Here is a 23,436-nt window from a genome sequence, read left to right on the forward strand (position 1 = left end):
AACAAATTTAAGCTTAGAGATATTTGACATTTTTAAAAAATAAAATTTTTATTTTTTTTGTATTTTTTTAAAATAGCCCAAAATAATTGAATCTCATACTGTATTATAAAGTATTATAAAGTATATTAACTTAGCTATTTAATAATAAGAAACAGTAACTAAGATGGTAGATTAATGATGAAGTAAACAAGTTGGTTTGGGGGGGGGGAGTTGAAGTGGAGAGGGAGGAAAAGGGCAAAGAAAAAGAAGGAAAAGTTTAAAAAGGAAGGAAAAAAACAAATAAAGAAATGGACGTCCACTTTCAAAAAGTAGGCAGAGCCAGATAAAGGCAAAATGGGTGTGAACTGTGCCCCCGTGGCACTATAGCCTTTCAGGCGTGTGATGCATGCTAGTATAAACTACCCACACTTCTCAGTCTTTTGCTATTCCTTGTCCATTTCTCCCAAAAACCAAACCCTTTCTTTTCCAATTTCTTCTTTTAAGAAACTTCTTCTGTATATATTTTCTGCAAATTGCCATTTGCTACTAGCTTCAAGGAAAGATAAATGTAAGTCACCAATCAAAAATTTCTTTATACTCGACAACAAAGTATCCATATACATGATCTCATTTTCCATGCATACGTGTAGTAAACATCTATATGGACTCAAGTCAAAAAATGAGTCAAAAATCTGTTGTTTTACAGTTTTCTTGCTTAAAATTCGTTTATTTTGCTTCATTGATGTTTCGTTTTCCTTACATCTTTGTTATATGTATGTATGTCCGTGTTATTTTTTGTATAGGAATAAGTGAAAAACTGAGATGCTTTCACTTTGTTTAAGTTTGATCAAATTTTTCAAGTAAGGTTTTGTTTATGTAACAGATATTATGTGTTTTTGCTATGTGGCAGGTCGAGTAAAAGGCACTGTGATGATTTTTCGGCTGAAACGCTGAGAAAGAAACCAGCTAGGGTTTTAAGAATCCAACTTGATTCAAATGAGGAAGTTGGTACTAATGAAGTAAAAGTTTTTTATTTTCGGGTTCTTTTGCCTAATGGAATAACTTTAGAGTTGCAAGTACCTGGGCCACCTAGTGAAATGCCTGTTGAGGACTTTGTTATTTTAGTGAGGCGAGAATACCAAAATCTCGGGCGAAGAACAGAGTTACGTAAGCCCAAAAGACAGATTAATTGGACTAGCAAGGATTTGCATTTTGTAGATGCTTTCGAGAACAGGATAACGAAGATGTTGGATTTCAGGAATTTTAAATCCGACAAGTCTCATATGCTAAGGCTCTGTGTATGTTTTTGCCTTCAGTGTTTTCAGTTTCTCAACTATTTTGGTAGTAAATGTTCCCATTGGTTTTTTTTTTCTTAACTTGCATTTTCCATACAGGATGGTTTAGCTGAAGCAGATAAATATGAGGTTGGTTCTTCGGCCTCTGGTGGCAAGATATTAAAGAATAAATGTTGTATATAGAATTTATATGTAACTGAGTGTATGCTTTCACTTGGCAGAATATGTGGGACCTTACACCAGATACTGATTTGTTGAAGGAACTGCCTGAAGAGTATACATTTGAAACCGCACTGGCGGATTTGATCGTAAGTAACTTTTGCAGATAACTTTTTTCTCCCAATCAATTGAATAACTTTCTTTATTTATGTTGATCACTTTAAGCATTAACTTCATTTCAATGGTGTATCAGGATAATTCATTGCAGGCAGTATGGTCTAAGTCTACAGACCAGAGAAGATTAATAAGGTATGGAATTTCGTAGTTCGATAGCTCAAGAAATCATATAATCAGTTCAAATTCTTAAATTGCAAGTTATTAATGTCCTGAGATGGTGTATATTCACTAAAGACTAAATTTTTTTCGAAAGATGCCAAAATATACTTGAGCGTATTCATGTTTATTTTCATTCGGGATTGAGTGTCAAGTGTTCACTTAAAATGGTGATCCCGACATGCAGTAATAAAATCTTTTCTGTAACATGTCATCTTGTTTGTGTCCTGCTCTTTTGAAAGTGAATTAAGTACACATCAATCTTTCCTGATCATTTTAATACCTTGTAAGTGTGCCTTGTCAATAATATGTATTCTCTATTGGGATATTAACTGTACAGGATGCTCCCAATTTTTCTTATTCAATTCAGTTCATGCTTCATTTAACTTCTTAACTAAATTACCCTTTTGTTTTTTTAGCCTAACAATGAATTCCAAGGAAGTATAATTGAATATTTGGAAAGTTAGATACTTGCCTCTTTTTGTCTCTCGTTTTAGTTAAATTTATTCTTATAGTGCAGATATATTCTTATAGTGTTCTGCATGTAGTCACATTTATTTGTTTGACCTGCTGTCGACAGTAGTTGCTTACCTCTGCTATTCTAGTTATTTGTAATCCTACATCTTAGTAAGATTGGACTACTTCTCCTTCTTTTTACTTGCTTTCAGTTGTGTAATAATTTGTTAGATCGAATGGCACCTAAGGCTGTTTCATTGTCTTTACCTGTAGCTCGTATTTCATACTGCCCTGAAACTGTCCACTGTTTCTCTTATTTTGCAGTCTGGAGCTAACTAAGAACAGGATTACAATATTTGACACAGGCCCTGGAATGGATGGAAGTGCTGAAAACTCAATCGTGAAATGGTAATTTCTTTTCCCTGATATAACTGGCATCTTGTTAGTTATCATAATTATTAAAGCATCAGTGAACTTAAGAGCTACATTAATATAATACCATCTTATGGGTTGCCTAAGTGTTTCTTCTTGAGGTTGGCACCAAAATATTAGAAATCAGTCTAATTTGGTGTCTTGGATGGTTCAAGTTTTAAGTTATATGGATGAACAACTATTCCTTTGAATGGCCTCAATTTCTCTCTTCTTTGACTGTTTTAGACCATTGCTTATGATGCCTTGTCTCTAGCATATATTGATAGATTGTTTTGCTTCCATATGTTGTACTTTTAAAAATAACTTCAGAAAAATCAGGTCTGTTTTTGTTTCTGCTATTTGCATTTATGTTTGGTCTATCTGCACCTACTAAAAAAGTTCATGTTAGGGATATTTTTTTATGATGCTTATCCTTTTGTTTTGAAAGAACTTGTCGTGAATTGAGGGAACACCACTGGTTAAAGATATGAGCTTAATGACAAATCTTTTTTTTTTTTTTTTTGAAAAAAGGATGTCAAAAGAAATTATAGACTTCTTTGACAATGCGATTGATACTTCTGTAACACTCAAGAACTCCAGAAAGGGATTGATACTGTGCTTGTATCCCAAGTTTGTATTGGCTGGAAATCCGATAAATAGCTCTGCAAAGTTGGTGCAGTGAAAAGCTGCATGTATTTTATTAATTTTCACCTTAACTGCAACTATCTTCATTCGATTCTCTCGTTATTTCCATCTTAAAACCATCTTGGAAACGTGATATTGTTTTCTTAAATTACGTTGGAAGTTCTTCTATTTTTACTGTATTTTACTGCACTTTCATGGTTTTTCAATTACGTGTTGCTGTATGTGTTTCAGGGGCAAGATGGGAGCTTCTCTACATAGATTATCAAGAGACAGAGGCATAGGAGGAAAACCTCCATACTTAACGGTTGTTGCATCATTCCAATACACAGTTTGATTAGCTGTGGTCAAAAGACTTTTATTAGAAATAAATTTCAAATATGCAGAACTAGATGTTTATTTTCTGTTGCTTTTGTCGAGTTTTGAAATCTGTATGCTAGTAATTGTTCCAGCTTGAACTTAGAGACAAGTAGTTACATATCAATGAACTCATGTTTGATTTTGATCTTGTCATTCCCCTGCAACTTGGCACTGTGAAGTATCCTGTATGTTATCCCATGAGTGTTTTGAACAAAAATGAGTTAAGTAACAGGAGATAATTTCAATTTTGAATTGGATTCAGAAAATCTTGAATGATCAATGAATATGTTCATTTCTACTATTAGGTGTAGTATCTTCAAATTCTTGGCTTTCCACGACTGGTTTTCCCTTGATCAATGAGATAGGTAAATACAAAAAATTTGCACCAGTTTTGACAAGAAATCACAAAATGACAATTACTGCTTAGGTTATATTAGTTCAGATATATTTACTAGAGTTTTTTGTTACTTCTATCGAAGAGCAGCCTCTACTTGAAGTTCTTTGGTGTTTTCGGAGTCATCTGCTAATGAGTTACAGTAGATACCTTTTTCAAATGTCAGTTTGATATTAGTTTACTTTGCAATTATGTTCCTTGTAAAGGTCTATATTACAATAGCTGTGAGAAATTCTCTGGAAATTTATATGTCAATTTGAAGGTGGTGTAGTTGACCCATGTTGAAAGTTTACCTATTTTTGAGGCAAATACTGAAATTCATAGTCAGCCATCAATAGTAGAAAGTCCTAAATTAATACTCTTTTATAGGAAGAAAGTAAAAAGCAACAAGATGATTTCAAGTATTTAAATGGAATATATAACTGTCTCTCGATATATCTTTGAAAACTTACCAACTTGTACGTATAACTTTCTTTCTTCCTTTTTAATCTCTTTTTTCTACAGATGGTTCTTGTCTCTTAATAAAAACCACGGCTGCTTTTACCTTATATAATGTGATTCTTAATTCATCCAACCGGCAAACTGGGAATCCAACAATATTTTGGTTCTATATCTAGCAGTTTCTTTATCCTCTTGGCTGACTTTTGCTTTTATGTTATCTGACATGGTGGTTGCTTTTACAGCCTTACTTTGGTATGTTTGGTTATGGAGGACCTATTGCATCTATGCATTTGGGAAGGTATGTCTTTCTAAAGTTTTGAATGACTTCATTTTAGACAAAAGCAAGGACTTATTTTTTTTCATGCTGCCTTTTCTGTAGACGAGCCTCAGTTTCTTCAAAGACAAAGGAGTGTAAGAAAGTATTCGTGTTACATCTTGAGAGAGAATCTTTACTCTGCTGTTCTTCTTCTCAACAAACTTGGAGGGTGCTCATCATTGTTTAATATTACTCTCTTCTTATCATTTGCTTCTCGTCCTTGTATACAGTTCTATCTCTTTATCTTATCTTCGTACGTTTATATATTCTTTCATTTAGACTGATGGAAATGTTAGAGACCCATTGGAAGATGAACTACAAGACTCAACTGATGGTAGCTTCACTAAAGTAAAATATTCTTCTGGGCTCTTACTGATCTTTTGATTATTAGAGTTCTTTAGTATCATCTTCCTATGCAGTAGATTTTTGCACTGACTTCCTATGAAGTCAATTTTGAGTTCATTTCCCATCCTAATGTTTTAGCTTGATATGATTGATATCCTAATAGATACTTTCTCTTGCAACCTGTATGGTTCTTGATTGTGTTGTGGTAGGTTGTATCCATGGACTGAGGCCTTTCTCAAGTCACTGAATAATAATACCTTTTATTAAATTGTTTTTATATGGTTTGTTATTGTGGTGGTGTCCAAATTATTTTTCTGAATAACAAATGTCGATAATCGTTGAAGGTTTATGGTTAAGGCTTCTCTTAGCATTTTGATGTTTTAAATGCTTATTTGTTTCGGTATATGATAATACTTCCATAAAATCAGTTTCAAACATGGTATGGAATTGTTGGTGAAAGTATATGATCAGCTTTGACACAATTGTTGCTATCATTATTGACAGGTTGAAATTTTTTATCCAAAGATGAGAAGCGAAAGCGTACAGAAACTACAATACACACTGAAAGATATATACTTTCCTTATATTCAGGTTAGTGGCTTATGGAGTTTTTCTGATAAGTTGGTTTAAGAGGTAGAAGCCCCTTGACTAATTTTCTGTTTTTACTTTCAAAGTTGATTCATAACATATGGACTAAGTACTATTATCCATGTGGGGGTCTGGGTATTGTGATTTTGAAATTATTACTTTTTGCTTTAAGCATGATTTTTCGTTTCTTTTGCTTATTAACCTATTCCATTTGTAGTCCAACTTTTTTAATACCCCCTTCGAACAGGCCTTGCTGTATTACACGGTTCACACTTCTTTTCTCTTAGTTGGATTTTGCTCAGTGTATGCTACTATAAAATTTCCTACTGTTAGTATATGAACTTTGCTGGTATGGAATTTACTTGACCTTTTCAAACTTTGGTAGCTCCCCAACTGGTTGGCACTGACGAAAAATTAGTTGTTATTGTTCAAACTTTGAGAATTCTTTTGCAGAATTTAATGTCAAATAGTCATTGGGATGACTATTATTTTAGTTAGATGACAATCATTAGAGCGCTGGAAGGTCACATTAAAAGGTTTGTGGATCAGCAGCCATTGTCGCTGATGATAGTACCATAGTCTGGTGCATGTGTTTATGTGATGATAATCTCTGCCTTTACATGATTTATCCTGTGCCGTCTGCCCTTCTGTATCTTACTCATTGTTATTTCTTTGGGCAGTGTGATGAAGTATCAAAATCAGGAAAAACCATGATGCCTATTGAGTTTCAGGTACAGTGTCTATATTTATTTTAATATTAAGAAGGGGTAGGGGAAGGGAAAACGGGGGAGGGGATTCCAAGGTGGAGAATCGTACTCTCATCAACCAGGTGAAAGCTTAGATAGCCAACCAATAGAGCTACTAAAATTTTCCAGGTACAGTATCTATATATTGTTGTAACTCAGGGATAACTTTATTAATCCCTGCAGTTGATGTCTCTATAAAGCTAAACAGACCCCAGACACTTTGTACACTTTAGGACTCCTTCATATTTTTGGTGTTCTTCTTCGAAAACCAGGAAATACCAATTAGTCTCAGATGATTGGTTGCTTTTTGTTGAGAATCATCTTAAATGTCCCCTTGGACTTTTGTATGCCTATTTTATACACAATCTTCCCTTTTGTAGATAAAAATGAATGAAAAGTCAGCATGTTACTTCCTGAACCTGATTGCATCGAACTGCGTCTCATCTTTAAAATTAATGTGGAGTTCCGTTTTCCTATAATTTCACCACATTGAGTTCCTCAATGAATGTGTTTTTACTCTCTTTATCTTAAACATCACCTTTTTCTGGCAATGTTAATCTCTATATCTTGTTGAGTATTTCTTTTTCGGGTCTATTCTGAAGGTTGAAAAATGAGCTGTACTGTAAATGTTATCCAATGTGGAGTTTATTTTTCATCATGACCTCTTATGTCGACACACCACATTATCATTATTCATTTGGTATCTTGGTTGTGTATTGATCTTGCATGTCGTGAACCAATCTTGTTACTTGCGAATTACGTTGGCCAAGTTTATCCTCTTCCTCAGTACCTGCTCTTTCCATTATCTTACTGCTTTATTCCCGATTTTGTCTATTATTCTGTGAGAAAGAAGAAAGTTTGAGAGAGAACCCAACTTTGATTATTCCCTCAAGCTATTGGGATTTAAATAACTATGTGATACATGTTCTAAAAAGGGAAGGAAGTCAATACCTAATTTCTTAAAGAGCTTTTTCTGGTAAGAAATTCAATCCTGTCTGTTGTGTAAATTAGTTGTCTAAGCAGATGTGGCACGAATGTTTCATCTCCGGCATTTCGTAATTGTTTTCTTTTAAACTGATGCTTGTAGCTGTTCTCTCTTTTTTAATCTTTAATGCACTTCAATGAGACTTGCCCTTGCATTTTGTTTTATGATGAGTATCCTGGTCCATTTGTCATGCAGTCTTAGAGTAAGCTTTACTGATCATATAAATAGGTAAACGGTCATTTGAGTGAGAATTTACAGCTACTATTTAAGTTTCCGTCATAACTTATGAACAGTTGTTTTCTTATCACCACGAAATAAGTGACTAGCTGGTCAAATTTCTCAGAAATATCAATCAGAGTTCCTTTTACCAATTTTTACTAAAGCAAATTTTAATATTTTTGGGAAATCTCAATCATAGTACCCTTTGCCAATTATTGTTCTAGTAGACAATCTCTTTCTTTTTAAGCAGATCTTTCCGCTTATGCAAATCCACAGGTCAATGGCACTAATTTAGCGGAAATTGAAGGTGGAGAGGTGGCAACGACAAACTTACTGTCCTGCAATGGTCCAGAGTTTGTAATGCAACTTAGCTTTCACGTAAAGGATAGCAATGGTTTGAAAGTTGGTTCAGGTAACATGTGCATCATTTGTCACGACAAACATCTGCCAAGTATTTTTCTCAAATCCTGTTATCGTAGTGAATTATATAGTCTGAGATCAATTTTCTCAGGACCAAAATCATTCCTCGAAGCACATGCTCGCCTGAGGTGTGTTTATTTTCCGGTGGTGCAGGTAAAACTATATTGTATAGTTCTGTTATGTTTCATTGAACCTTGCAATTTCTTTTTGATGTCATACAGATACTACACCATTTAAGAAAAAGAAGAGCCTGTTCTTAAAACCTTTTAAAGGATGTTGCATGCTTTTAATTGCAGGGTAAAGAGAGTATTGAGGTGATATTGGAAAAGCTAGAGGCAGATGGGTATGGAATTACTGAGAATTTTGAAAGTTTCAGCCATGTTTCTGTCCGTCGGTTGGGTCGTCTACTTCCAGATGCTCGATGGGTTAGATCAGAATCTTTCTGTTATTCCTAGTTTACAAATTATAAATTGCCAGTCTTGTATTCTGTCACTACACAGTCTACCAAAGAATACTCTCATGATAATATTTCTCCAAACTTTGAAAGAAAGAACATGTGTGCCTATCTTATTTACTAGAATCAGTGTATATTATGTTATTCTATATGAACTACTTGCCTTTGTCTTGCTGTCCAATCTTTAACTTTTTCTACTTATTTTTATTATGCCCTCAAAAAGCTTAAAAAATGTCAACTATATTTTCTGCTTTGTTTCTTTCAGTCTTGGCTTCCCTTTATGGAACCAAAGCTAAAAAAGAGTGATAGGGCGGAAGTCCTGAAGAGATGCTGCTTTAGAGTAAAATGCTTCATAGGTATAAAACCATTTGTACCAAACAAGTGCTCTTTTATTAATGAATAAGCAATTGCTTTGTTATTTTTCCAAGCATCACAGAGCAATATTCTGCTTGCAGAGACCGATGCTGGTTTCAACCCAACACCGTCAAAGGTACAAGACGACTTTCTTAAATGCATTCTGATGACTTGAGTGAGGATTTAATTGCACGTGTCCATACAGAAACTCATTTCCTGGAATGCAACAATGAGAATATTTATATACATGTCTATATATCAATGGAGGAACTAACTATGTGGAAAACAGGAGAAATACTTGTTCTGTAGACTAGGAAATTCTAAATATGCAAGTAATAGCTCCTTAGGAAGTTGAAATTTTTCTATTCCCAACATATTTGATCTGTTTTTTTAACACCACCAGAAACCATAAAGTTCATACTCAATGTGCATTTGGTATTGTTGCGCGTTCACCTAATTCTATTTGTCTAGGACAACCTTCTTATCTTTTCATATCTTCTGGAACAATCACTAACATATTCTTGAATTTGAACCTTTCCCTCCATTTTGTGCCCTTAGTAGGCCTAATATTTTTGGCAATTGCAATGATGAATCTTATCCCCTTCGTCTCTATAGCCGCCTGAATCTAACAACAGTTCGCATTAATGAAGGAAAGTCTAATCCTATATGTTGAAATAGAAGGTCGTGAGCTCAATTAATTTGGACCTAACCATTATGTAAGATTTATGTACTTGGTTATCTGTGGCATCCGGGCCTTAGAGGTACTCCAGATGTATTAAGGAAGAGAATTGGCACCATTGCAAAAACTATTTTTGTTGATATCAAAATTAGAGTTTAAAGCTTGATTGAATGAAGCCCCACCCCACTTCCACTAGATCTCTTCCCAGTAGACTCCAATTCATTGGAAATAGTAAAATCAAAGTGGCATTATTGGAATGAATCCAATTGTGACTTCGTTTTCAAAAGAATCATATCTCCAGAATCAAAGATAAGTGCCTCCAAAATTATATTCTGGAGTAAATGTTGAATGGTGGACAGTGTTAGCAATTATATGGATTTTCTAGATTTACTTGAAAGAAGATGTAACCAACTGCATGGCCATCCCTTGCAGGTCTTTTGTATCCTTTTTTAGTGTACCTTCTTGGTACCTTAATAATAGACCCCGCCTTATCAAAAAAATATAAAAATTATTGGAATGAAGGAGTTCCAATAGTGCGAAATGGATGTAGAGGATCCGTATTGCCGACCCCAACAACTTTGCAATTGAAGTCTAGTTGATTGATTTAAGTTAGCAAATCCTTCAGTTGAGGATCCACTCAAATGGATATGGGTATGAGAAATGGAAGCTCTTTGGCATGAACTATCTCTCTGCTTTTCATAATCAAGTTGTGCCTGTTGATGAGATTTTAGGGCTTTAGGGTGAGTTATGTTGGAGATTTCCTGGTGAAAGTGAAAGGATAGCTGTATAAGGTATGATAATAGGAAATTATGTCGTACTCTACCAACACTTTGAAAGAGAAGGGAATTGTAAGGCTTCCCTGACTATTACACAATGTAAATCAACTGAACCAGAACGATGCCTTCCCAACTACAAGTTTCCAATTTGTTTTTCTCAAGTCTTATTTCGATATATTATGTGCATGATTTCATGAATGATATGATTACATGTATTTTCCTCTTTTATCTCATGAAATCTGCTGTATGTATTTTCCCAGACCGACTTAGCACATCACCATCCTTGCACCATTGCATTAAGGAACTTTGGTAACAAGCCTTCAGATAAAGAGAATGGTAATGACTTATGGTTTGTTCCTCACTGTTGAAATGATATCCCACAACTATCCAATGAGGTGTCTTTGCTTTATGTTTCAAATCCTTTTTAGATGTTCTCATTGAGATAACCAAAGATGGAAAGAAGTTGTCTATCTTGCAATTGGAGAAGCTATATCAGGACTGGCTGTTTGAGATGCATGATCGCTATGACGAGGAGATTGACTGTGGAGAGGATCAACCTACTTTTGTAATTGGCCCTTTGCACAAGAAAGAGCTTGGCGTTTCTTCCGATGGTATAGATTGAAAAAAAAATTAGGAAATCTTACGATAAATTCTTACAACCTTATATAAGATTGTGATTCAGTTACAATTGATACTTATTGTTGGTTCCCTGTTTTTGTCTTTTAGTTCTGAGAATTCACAAGGCTTTCCAGAGGAAAGGCATAACTTGGAAAGCAGGGCAGAAGATTAAAATTTTGAAGGGAGCTTGTAGGGGTTTCCATAAGAACAACATTTTCGCCACATTGGAATTTATTATCCTTGAAGGATGGCAGGGGGACTCGGGCGGTAAGTTTTTATATGGTTCATGAAGCATGCCCTTCAGTATGCGTAATCCTTTGGGTAGGTAGTTAGTTTCTACTGGTACTATCCATTGACTTTGGCTTGATGTTGTAACATTTTTCTCAATATGTTTCAGGTGAGGCTCGAATCATCTGCAGGTTTGCAATTCACTATTTATATTTCATACCACTACTTTTCATGGTGTGTTTCCCTCCTTCAACCAGTGTTACCTGAAAAATTGTCTTTACCATGTCATTTACAGGCCATTAAATGTCCCTGCTGAGAGTGGTTGTCGCCTCACATGTGATAAAGGATGTGCTTGCTTTGAAATCCGCGATTCAAAATCTTTGCCGATTAGTGTGATTGATGCTGGAAAGGTTATGACTTTGGCTTCATATTTTCTGTTGCTCAATTGTCTCTCTCTCTCTCTCTCTCTCTCTCTACATATCTATCTTTTCTGAAGAATTAATGTCATCTTTTGCAGTGCTTATCTGTTGATAGTACAGAATGGGAGAACCAAATTTTGAAACACCAAGAGAAAACCACTCCATCATCAATTGACATATTTGATGCCGAGCAATGTCAGGAATTGGACATTGAGGGGGTTAGTCTACAAAGCAGCTTGCTTCTTCTATCCACTTGTTTATTGTCTGCCCTTTTCTTTTATCAAGGACTAATTTCATTAATAAAAACTACAAACTCCTGTATACAAGATATATACTAACCAAAAAAGGAACCTACAAAAATAATTTTTTCTCTACAATAGACATGCAATCATTGTACATATAGGAATCTCATGGGTGCACCAAAAAGAAATGAGGGCTATTATTCAAATGTGCAAAATCATGTTCAATTCCTTCAAAATCTCTTCTATTTCTTTCTCTCCTCACTACCCACATGAAAGCTAATACAATGTCCCATTGAACAAAGCATACTTTATCGTCCCCAACATAATCCACGGTTGTCCAACCCATCTAAGAATCATCCACTATAACCTTGAAGCAACCTGACAATGTAATCAAAGGTGATTCACATCCTCTCCCGATCTTTTGCACATAAAGTACCAACTAATATAGGGGATCCTCTAATTAGTTGCTAATTTTCTTTTATCGTACTCTATAGATTCATTTTGCTACATCTTCTTGAGGTCCAAGTCAGATTATATAGTCTTTTCACTAAAGGAAATCAATTTGAACAGTTCTACAGGGTTTTCAATGTATTCAGCCTGGTAGATATTGTTGTCTGTGTGTGTCCAGTGGAACATGTTTCTCCATTTCCTTCTAAGTTTCCTGTGCTTAATTCTTTGAATATCTTCGAAATTGATCAGATTTCAGCTGTTTATGATCTTTAGATTGTACCACATATGAATATGTTTTCATTAAATCGCTTAATTAGGGTTGCAATTGCAGGCGCTACCTCAGGATGTTGTTGATGCTGGACATGAACCTCCAGAGGAGATTACTGCAGTTGTTCGTCCAGCTTCTTTTAGTTCTGTTACCGCATCCAAAAGTTTGGATCAGAAATACATTATGAAAGATAATTTTGAGATGACTCTAGAGATCAAATTTAAAGCAGATGAGAATGAGAAAGAACTTAGACATATTTACTCTGGGCAATTGACTCCTTCATCGCTTAAAGGATTTCATGGTCTATATATGTTCCCCCTGAAGAAGAAGTCACCAAATCTTTTTCAGAAAGCAGGCATTTATCTATTTCGATTTTCTCTTGTAAGTAATATGATCTGTATATCTCCATTCTACTATATACGGAATAATGTATTTCACTTGATTTTCCTTGCTATTGGATATCTTCTTTTCAGAAAGAAAGTCGTACAATTTCTTTAAAGGAAGTGCGCGTAAAAGCATTGTCTGAAGCTGCTAGTTGGGAACTTGTAAGTGATGGGAAGAGTACACACAGTGTAAGGTGGGGCTCTCAAGTCTAAATGAACTTCTTATACAAGTTGTGCAAAATGAAAAAAATTCCATCACCGAGTCATAAGATTGTCATATAAATGTGTGATATCTTTGATGTTCTTAATTTTCAGACAATTCTTAAGCTTGAAATTATAAGGAAACATCAGAAGGACAGAGAGTAATTAGTCACCCTGCATTAAATCAATAAAATATGCTATGTTCTGTAGACAGAGTAATGTCAAGACTGAAAGCAAATAGAGGTAAAAAGATAGAGGAGAACTGCCTTATCTTAACGCTAACTCTGTTAAAGAGATGTCTCTTTTATTTGTTTTTTTTAGTTCTTCAACATGCTTCCTTGGCTGATTCTTTTCCTTGGGCTAAGCACATAGAAATATATTTGTTGAAGGTTGGCAGTGAGACTAGAACTCAAGACCTCTTCATATACTGAATTTCTGAATTGCTTCATCTATTGTTTTAGCTATAAGAGACGAGACTTTTGTTAAATTGTAGGATTTCAACAATATTGAATGCTCATTTCTCTTAATTCTTATGCATTCAGTCTATGAATTAATGGATTTTCATTTATTCCATTAAGAACTTTATCAAGTTGTGAGATGTATAGGAAATAGAAAATAATCTTTTTCCTGTAATAGTTCGATCACAAAATAGTTTCATAATCATCAGTATGATGTTTGAGAGGTTTCCTTAATTATGCATTCTTCCATTGTTTGTGAAGATATTTTGGATAAACCTATATACCAATTATTCAATATAACTCAAGAGTGTCGTGCAACATTTTGTTACTTTCTCCATTTAACTTAAGTATCTTGATTTATCAAAATTGAGAATCATCATCTGGTTTTTTCTAAGACAAGCTGACAATTTCTTTCACCTTTTTATAAGCAAGTCTTGCTCCTCCTTGTCAAAGTTATGTTTGATATTTTCCAAATGTGTATCTTTGGCAGGGTTGGTTCTTGTTTTCCAGAGGTTTTAAGTGTTGGATGTTGTGATAAATTCTCCAATCGTATACCATTCAAGTCGAAGACAAAGATAGAGATGAAGTTAAGTTCTGGCGGCAGAGCCATTTCATCCGAATGCAGTTATGATCAATGTATTACACATGACAGATATACCATGAAGTTTAAGGTGACGTTATATATTCCAGCTTCATGTCCTCTTCAGTACTAGCAAATCTTCTTGAATAAATAACTGTCAAAAATTTCCACTATACAGAATGTAACCATTGAAAGTAGTGAATTGGATATGATTCGACCAAGTTATAAAGCTACATTACGTATAGATTCAAAGGAGGATCCATTTTTTGTAGCTATTCCATGTGCAGGTAGATGATATTATCTTGTTGACCATTATTTGAGATATATAACATTCTGTTATTTCTTAGTTATTTTCGCTCTGTTCACAGTTATTCCAGGACCATTGCAACGAGTCCTTCTGCGTCCTGTAGATTTGGGCAAGAAATTGGTTCCTGGGATGGTACTTAAGGAGCTTGCTCTTGAGGTCTGTGTAATTGTATTTTAATTCAATATACTACTATCACTATAAGGTGTCTTGAGTGTCACATGAAGCAAATTTCAGCATTTATATCAAGACACAGATCTATGTTCCAGTGAATAGCTCTTTAAAATCCTTTCATGCTTGAAATTGTGAAAAACACTGTTAACTACAGTGTCATTTTGTGCCCTTGAGGAGTATAATAACAGAAATTTCTTTGCAAGTGTATTATCGAAAGTTTTATAGAATAGAGAGAAAAGGGGTACCATTTAAAAAAAGGTGTCCAATATGTAATTTATTCTTAGAAAATAAAGGCCTGGTATAGGATAGTAAAATCAGGAAGCAAAAGAAGCCAATACTAGTACCAGAAGATTGGATTTTTTGATGTCTTTGGTGACCCATCATCTTGGTGAGTGTTGAATATTGCAAAAGAGTTATGATGGAATAAACCAAGGTCCTGTTTTTTAGGTTTTGATGAGAAGTATAATACGATGATTACTTCTATGTTGCATCTCTGTGTTGAGTTTAAATGAAGAGTGCAAATTCCTTTCTCCTTCTTTAAAGGATATGATATTTGTGCTAGTGGTTTAATACAAAAAGCAACCACATGTGGATCAAAGCTGCTTGAAGCAAGCTCTAGTGAGTCCACTTTTTGCTTCCCTGTATGACAGTTTGACATAAGTTCATTGTGACCGGTAAGCATTCCTTGATAGTGCATTATATATTCATCCTTGTTTTCCTGAAAGGTAAATACAGTCTTCTTCTTTTTTCCATGAAATGTACATACAGCAATCCTTGATTTTAATCTATGGATTATATTTTCCTATATGTTTGTCAATGAGCATTGCTATATGTGCCTCTAATAATTACTGCAGAATTGATATTAACTGAAACTAATGGGATCTGAAAATGGTAAAGGATTTCACCGAATAGGATTGATCCGTTCAGTTTTGAACTTAGTCTTCTGCTCGCTGGAATCAGTGTGAGCGTTTTGCCTTCCTTGACAGAGTTTATAAAGTATAATTATATAAGCAAATCTGTACAAATCAACCAATTGTAATATTTTGCATCAGCATACTACATTTTTCTTAATTATACATCAATGTTGATGGAAACAATGGCAATCTTGTATCACAAGAATCAATCAATGACTGTGTACGATATGAGGAAGAGCATATGCTTGATTGCTGCTGAAAGCAAAAATAGCTAACTTAACAGCTGCTTGATAAACAATAATAACTCGTTCACTTCTTTGCTGAAGGGAAAAAAAAAAGCTCTAATGTCCCACTTGTTTATTCTTGTTTTCTGGTTTATTAGTGCATGTAGCTCCAGTTGGTTTTCCTGGTAGCTCAATTTTTTCGCTTGCATTTTGTCTAGTTGTATATTATTATTTTATCTTATTGATACAGACATTTGACAAATATGGTAACCATATGAGAAAAGATGAGCACATCAAGCTGGCGCTGGAAGGATTACATTTACTAGATAAAGGAGATTCTTTTTATAAGGTGGTTTTCGTTTTTCTTTTGGGTTGTCACATCCAGGTTCTAGTTTGTTAGAGGGAAAATCACATTTAAGAAGATAGTTTATACTTTCTTTTCTTCATTTATTACCATCTTTTTAGCAATTTGAAGAGTGAGAAATATTGGCTTTCCTATTTGACTTGTTTGATCTGATTATGTGCGTCAAGATTTGTGTTTTGGGGTCATTTCAAAGTCTCTCATATTTCTGAGCTGACAAGAAGTTTCAAACAGTCAGATGTATTAAGAAATAAAACTACGGATGATAAATAAAGTTTTCTCTTCCTAATTTATGCTTTAATTAGTTTAATCATTGCCAGACAAATTCCATTGGAGACCACGTATCCGAGATCTTATCTCACTTGGTAACTTATCAATGTTCAAATGCCCACTGATAAGCGGGGACCTTATATGATGATGATACTTGGAAAGAATGTTTATGGTTTGAAGATGACCAATGTATTGAAACTTTTTTGTCGAAAACAGTCCAAAAATCATGAATCACTCTTTTCAAGTTTGACCTATCACAATATAACAGGTTTAATATCAATCAAGGTGTTATTGGGTTTGGTATGGTTCCTATATACATTTATTTTTGGGGCTTAGCTAAAATTGAGAAAGTAGATATTTTCAAAGAGGTCTGAGCCAATTAGGAGTTATCCTAGTTGTACCATCTATTGTGCTATGTAGCTTGTATACTTGTTCGTGTGTACATAGGCGCACGAAAGTTTTTAAATATTACACCTTGAGTCACGTGGATTAGTAATGCCCCTTTATTTGAGTTTGTGGCTTGGTGCATGCCTTTTTGATTTTTGATGTCTAAGGTCTTTTAAACTTGTTTGTTTCGTTCTTTTGCTATTTCCAGCTTTCAAGTTGTTTACATTCATCAGATTTTGTGATGTAGGTCGATGATCATGGGTGTGTAAATCTAAGTGGAACCTTGAAAGTAACAGCAGGATATGGTAAACCTGGTATGTACTTCAACATAACGTCAAAGTTGTTGCAGTAATAAAGGTTTTGTGTTTAATATCTACTGTCATGTACAAAGTTTCATCACCTGTGTAACTTTTTGAGGTGGCATAAGAATATCAGGCTAACAGTGTTACTACATAGCAATGTGCTGAGTGCTGGTAATCTTGCATCTGCAGTAACTCCGTTTGTCCATAATGACTGAGACTTCTTCGAGGAACTGTTAAAATTGAATTTGGATCTAACTTAATCCCAAAAACTAGTTCATGAGGTGAGATTATCCAAGACCATATAAAGAAACAACAATTCATTCTCTACCAATTTAGGACACTTAAAACACACACACACTACTGGCGGCTGGACATCGAGCATGGACAACATAACGTGGCTCTGTTTCATTGTTAAGAAATTGGACCTTGGGCCTTAACCCTAAAAATAGATATGAGGTTGGAGATTGCCCAAGAACTTATAAGGAGATAATAGCCAATGTGCTTTGGGAATAACTTTTGAAAAGGAAGACCTTTAATCCTCTTGAATTATGTACTCCGCGGAACCAACAGGGAGTTATCATTAAGGATCCACAATAGTTTGGTACTTTTTTTCCATAGCTGTGTTAAGGTCTCTCTATATTGGTGGCAGTGATGGTGTGGAGAAAGTGGTGTGTGAAGAATAGCTAGATAATATGGTCCCCAGTCCTTTAACCAATAACTTTTGAAAAGGTTGACTTTTTAACCTCTTGAATTATGTACTTTGCAGAACCAACATGGAGTTATCATTGAGGATCCACAACAGTGTAGTATTGTTTTTTCCATATCTGTGTTAAGGTCCTTTATTTTAGTGGGAAATGGAGGTGTGGAGAAAGTGGTGTTTGAAGAATAGCTAGATCATATGGTCTCCAGTCCTTTAACCTATTATTTTTTGTGTCCACAGTTTCCCTTTCTGTTTTGTCTGGTGATGAAGTAGTTTTCAAGAAAGAGTTTCAAACTGATAGGAGATCGTTGCGAGTTGCATCTGAGGTTTGTCAATACTCCTCAAATCCTATATTTTTTGCCAATAGTTCAACTTTTGTTTGTCACAAACTTTGCACGACTTTTTTGCTTTCTAGCATTGCCCTTAACATACAGAAGAGTGGGGCCAATAATATTTAATTTTTCAATCTTTGAAACTGGAAATTACTTGGCTTTTCAGTTTCTTGACATTCTGAATCATGTCTCTTTAAGAATTTGAAGTCTCAAAGATGGACATAAATTAGGGGACAGAGAACTGTTTGTTATGGTAATGATGAAATGGTTTAATGCACCCAACCTACATCAGGTACCTAAAGTTTGTGCTGCCGGTTCTCATTTGGAAGAAATCGTTTTTGAGGTTATAAATTCTGCTGGTGAAGTGGATGAAGATATCAATAGTGAAGAGGAAGATGGCCACTCCCATACCCTTCTGATAAGGCAGGACTCATTGAGGGGAGAAGACAATGTGAGATACAGCTTCCATCGTGGGCGCTGCATTGTCCGCTCCATTCCTCTTCCGAATAACGAAGGGCTTTTCTGCTTTGTAGCCAGTCACTCTCGTTTCCATGAGCTGCAGACAAGCATAGAGGTTGTATTCTAGGTGATTTACCTTTCTATCTTTCTGGTATCATGGCCTCATACTTTTATCTGCAGGTGCATGTTGAGAAAGCAGTAATCAGTACGCATGAACCTACCCAACCTAGAAGTCCCATGAAAGAGATTCTGCTTCTTGAGGATTCATATTTTAAAGGCCGAGGAACGGTGTCTGATAACACCTATGATGGAAGTATAATGCTCTTCAACGATTCATGTTCTTCCAGGGATCTGGAAGACAGACTAAAAGTATGTGTTTTTGGATCAAGAGACCATTAATATTCTTTTTTTTGGTGGAGGGAAGAATGGCCTTTTTTTGAATGTGTTAAGTTTGAAACAATCTTTTAATGGATCTGGTCGATCATTTTAATGTATGTCTCCAAGTGCTATAAGTGTCTTGGCAATTGTTTCACGTAGTAGTAGTAGAAGTAGTTGTTGGTGTAGTAATAGAAGGACTAGAAGTAGCGGCAGGTCCTGCATGAATGACGCATATCTACCATCTTTCTTTTTTGGCTTGTTCGCTATCTCTCTTTGCTGCATTTATTGCTATTTAGACTGTCACTAAACTTGAGTATGTTTCGCGACAGAAACTTGGGGATGATATTTGCAGATATGGCCTATGCATCAGACAGTGTGAAGCAAATGTGGAGTCACTTAATATTAAGCAATCAAATATTGAGCTTGAGATGTCCAACTTGGGAGGTATTAATTCAGCTGATGCTTGTATGCTACATAACTGTCTACACCTCATGCCTTCAGCTTTCTCTAAAAGTTATCACGATTATGTCATGCTAGTGTGTTGCTGCAATTGTTTGGCTTTATGTAGTCTGGAATATTTTTTAACTGGCACATGAAATCAAAACAATCTTTTGTTATGTGTGCATCATGATCCATGCCTATTTCATACGATCTGCTTGGCATGTTTGCATTAGATGCCACGACCTAAACGTGTTAATTAGGGATATCTTGACATGTAACCATCTACTTATTATCTCTTCTTTATGTTTAATATTTGCAAGTTCCAGGGACGAATGCAAAAGGCAGTGGTAACTTCTTCTTTGAATTACTCATTCTTTAAGTTAATGATAAATCATGATCTTGAACCTTGTAGCTTAAAGTCTAAAGATTACAATTTGCGGAGATTCCATATCCGTTATATATTCTGCAATATTTTCTTGCTTTCAGTTTGTCTCTAGAAATTAATATGGTGTTAATGCAGCATTGTGAAATATTTCACCGAAAAATCTATTAAACTGACTGTCACTTTCCATAAAGTGAAATTTAAAAGATTTCAATATTGTTCTCTTCTTCTTTTTTTTGCGACTGAAATTTAAAAACGATAATTGGGGAGAGAAGTTTCATAGCATGTCGACATTGTAGATACTCTTGTTCTTACACATTGTATTCTTTATTTTACGTATGATCAAAGTTCTGCACTAATTTTCAAAAGAGACCTATAATATATAGGGGATTGCTGATAAATGCTGAATCATCCCGGTTTGATCTTCATTTGAAGGCTTTTTCGGTGATTCTTGTCAGTAGCTAGAGTAACATGTGTATCATTTCTAAAACTTATCCTTTAGATTATACATAGAAGGCTATGTCTTCTTCTTAAACTATCTTCTGGACTGAACACCGACTGTCTATAATTATCTAAGAATTAAGATAATAAATGCCAGAAAGGAAATTTAAACATTTATGAGGTAAGCCTTTGAAGTGGCTAATAGAGGTGAGGTAATTGAAATTGTGTTTTTTTCTAATTTAACTCTGCATAATTATTCATTGGCTATAGAATTGCATAGTGTGAATGTGAGTGAAAGAAGTCAACCAAAGAATAGGAATTTTGATTGGTGGCACCAGGTCCATGTTGTCCTCTGACAATTTCAAGGCAATGTTTCAACTTTCAAGGAGAAAAACTAGTTATTTTAGGAAGAGGATCAATGAAAGAAAAAAGAAAATTGATGATGGAGAAACTCTTGCAAGTTTCTGTTACTTCAGTATGGATGGTTTAAAGGTGGTCCTGACATTTCTTTTATGTTCCTTTTGTCTCTGGAGCTCTCCCCGAACTTCTCCTTACTTTTTGTTCCTGGTGCTATAACTAGTCTTGCAATTTAACAATCTGTTAAATTGGAGAGATTCTGTAGTTACTTGTAGTATAGTGATACCTAATTAGCAACAGACTGTCTTTAACTTCTTTTTAGACATATTAAATGCATCGTAAAAATTGTAACATGAAATTCTCATGGCTGCAGCTTGTATCGGTCTTGATTCTTTTCACGACGTGGGCTATGATAAAGACATGGTTGTGGAGAAGATTGAAGGGAAGGCGGACAGTGCAGCTGCTGTTATCCACAAGCTGCTCAGATCACCAAAACCTGAACAGCTTTATCACAAACTTGCTCATGACATACTTGGCGCGGTTGCACTTCTTGGAGAGGTTCAGACCCATAAGCTTAGCAGGTTGATGCTGGTATCCTTTTCTTTAAAACGACTGAGTATAAGGACTTCCTTGTCAGTATGGGAGTAATTGAGTGTGTTTTCTTGCCTTAGCATGCTTGCAGCATATCTTGGAGAAGATCAGATGCTTGCTGTAGTATGCAAATCCCGTGCAGCTGCCAGAGCTCTTGAAAATTATCAAATGGATGGAAATGTGAATTGTGCCAGTGATCTTAACATATTAGCAGCTAAGCTTGGAATTTCCATCAAGGGTCGATATCTGGTTATATGCCTAGAGGATATAAGGTAAAAGCCTTTCTTTCTCTGGTTTACTTTATACTAAATGTTTTCAATTGTTAGGATTTTAGGTTTCTCGATCCAGTTAACAAATCATGTTTCAGCAATGTCTGGTCAATGCTCTCTGAAAAAGAAAAACAATGTGTAAGGTCCCTGCTTTTTATTTCAGGCCATATACGCGAGGAGTCAGCAGTGATCCCCAAAGAGAACTTGCTCTTCCGCACCTTACTTTATCAAACGGAAAAACTCCCCCAGGCTTTTTGGGCTATGCGGTTAATATGATATTCCTTCCTGCAGAACATTTGCAGTTTAGAACTGCTTCAGGTCATGGTCTCCGAGAGACATTATTTTATCGTCTGCTTGGTAAGCTTCAAGTCTACAGGTCTAGAGAGCAACTTTACATGGCAAGTTCCTGCATTGAAGATGGTGCGGTTTCCTTGGATGGTGGAATGATGAGAGGAAATGGAGTTGTATCTGCATCTGTTGGATCTGAGTATGTACTTTTTCCTACTTCTCTACCATTTATTTGTTTCTCACATAGATGAGTAGATTTTGCATGACATATTTGGGCCTTAAATGATTAATGTCTCTCTTTATTTTTCTCCAGGGAACCATGCATTCTATTTCCAGTCATCTGTCTGGAAAGACAGTTGCTCCTCTCACCTGAGAAAGTAGAAAGAATGAAGAGAATCGAAGACTTGAAGCTGAAACGAAATCAATTGCAAGATCAGATACAGGAAGAGCTTAGGAATGGAGCAAAGTACAAGAAGAAGTTGGTCAAAAAGCTAGAGTATAAAAAGCATATAGATGATCGGTTGGAACCTTCGCCCGGAATGTACTACTCTGACATGGATATCAGTTGACGCTGGTTTTCTTCTTCTGAGGCCTGTACATGTAATTACCTAAAACAAGGCCTCTATGTTTATTTATGCCAGAGACTTCCCTTTATTTAAACATATTTTTGTGAAGAAACACAGGATAGTATACTGTACAAATCAACACCTACAGCCGTTCAAGTAAATGAATTATCAAGTTGGATCTTTTCACCTACTGTCTCAGTTTTGTCTCAGTTTTGGTGGTCAGAGTTAGTTGTCTTTCCTAAGGTCATAGGAATCATTTATTTTTCTTTGTTTGGAAAAGAATTAAAGGTGAAGCTGCTACATCTGGTTCCCTATTTAGATGTTTGTATGTGATTAAAATTGTTTTGGCTCATATATTTATATATACTAGTTTAGTGTACGTACTTTGCATGTGTGTATCGTGTTAATTAATAAAAATATAAGTAAATTGAATAAATTATTACATGTACTGTAACTCATATCATTGAGTACTCAACTTTTAAAAAAATATGTAAATATTACTAAATAATATATTTGAGTTACAAAATAAATGCCAAAGAAACTATTTAAGTTCCTAAAAATAATTAATATTGTTCCGATAAGGCCTCATTATTTGCACTTATACTTAAGCAAAAATGGGCAAAATATTGTAAAATTCTATTATCGCATGTTTCAAACCTTCTAGAGATATATATGGCATTAGAAGTATAGGCGGATGATTTCATCCTTAGACGTATTATGATTCTTGAATTGAGACTCTAATTGTATTTACCAAATAACATATGAAGTTGCAATGGAAGAAAATACTTCTTTTAAGTGAAAATCATATATGCACAAAGAGAATAAATGATACCATAACTCCTTAGGGTTAGTGGATTGATGAAAATTTAAAGTCTTTTTAACTTATATTTTATAGACATCACATGATGAGAGTTTTCGTTGGAGAAGGATACAACTCCACTAACTAATCAAAATATGACTTCATGTTGATGAAGAGATTCATGTTATTGTGTAGTACGTCACGTGTTTTCCAAGTAAACGTCCAAACATCCTTTCTAACATACCCGTCCGAAGAGTCAAAGGTAAGCTAGGACTGAAAATTCAAATGGAGCAAATTC

General features: G+C 35.0%; 1 protein-coding gene across 1 annotated transcript; it reads left to right on the plus strand.

The window, feature by feature from the left end:
- The first annotated feature begins 418 nt into the window (after nucleotides 1–418).
- On the plus strand, nucleotides 419–22,718 carry LOC129894348 (structural maintenance of chromosomes flexible hinge domain-containing protein GMI1). The gene is made up of 38 exons (XM_055970002.1): nucleotides 419–547; nucleotides 890–1,277; nucleotides 1,374–1,403; nucleotides 1,496–1,582; nucleotides 1,687–1,742; nucleotides 2,547–2,630; nucleotides 3,510–3,582; nucleotides 4,713–4,768; nucleotides 4,850–4,955; nucleotides 5,066–5,134; nucleotides 5,636–5,722; nucleotides 6,400–6,450; nucleotides 7,946–8,081; nucleotides 8,181–8,242; nucleotides 8,386–8,514; nucleotides 8,809–8,899; nucleotides 8,999–9,033; nucleotides 10,613–10,688; nucleotides 10,781–10,963; nucleotides 11,079–11,237; nucleotides 11,368–11,389; nucleotides 11,494–11,608; nucleotides 11,716–11,835; nucleotides 12,641–12,958; nucleotides 13,051–13,154; nucleotides 14,110–14,290; nucleotides 14,378–14,486; nucleotides 14,568–14,662; nucleotides 16,066–16,164; nucleotides 17,081–17,147; nucleotides 18,076–18,161; nucleotides 18,460–18,741; nucleotides 18,807–18,995; nucleotides 19,334–19,448; nucleotides 20,999–21,206; nucleotides 21,297–21,488; nucleotides 21,649–21,972; nucleotides 22,087–22,718. Coding segments are annotated over exons 1-38 (4,842 nt in total). The 5' UTR covers nucleotides 419–545; the 3' UTR covers nucleotides 22,343–22,718.
- Nucleotides 22,719–23,436: the final 718 nt, after the last annotated feature.

Source organism: Solanum dulcamara, chromosome 7 (genome assembly GCF_947179165.1).
Source record: "Solanum dulcamara chromosome 7, daSolDulc1.2, whole genome shotgun sequence".
In the NCBI taxonomy this organism is placed as follows: domain Eukaryota; kingdom Viridiplantae; phylum Streptophyta; class Magnoliopsida; order Solanales; family Solanaceae; genus Solanum; species Solanum dulcamara.

Coding starts and splice junctions, on each gene's coding strand:
- LOC129894348 (XM_055970002.1), top strand. Junction 5,135..5,635: donor CTGATGGTAGCTTCACTAAA/GTAAAATATTCT, acceptor CATTATTGACAG/GTTGAAATTTTTTATCCAAA. Junction 10,964..11,078: donor GCTTGGCGTTTCTTCCGATG/GTATAGATTGAA, acceptor TTTGTCTTTTAG/TTCTGAGAATTCACAAGGCT.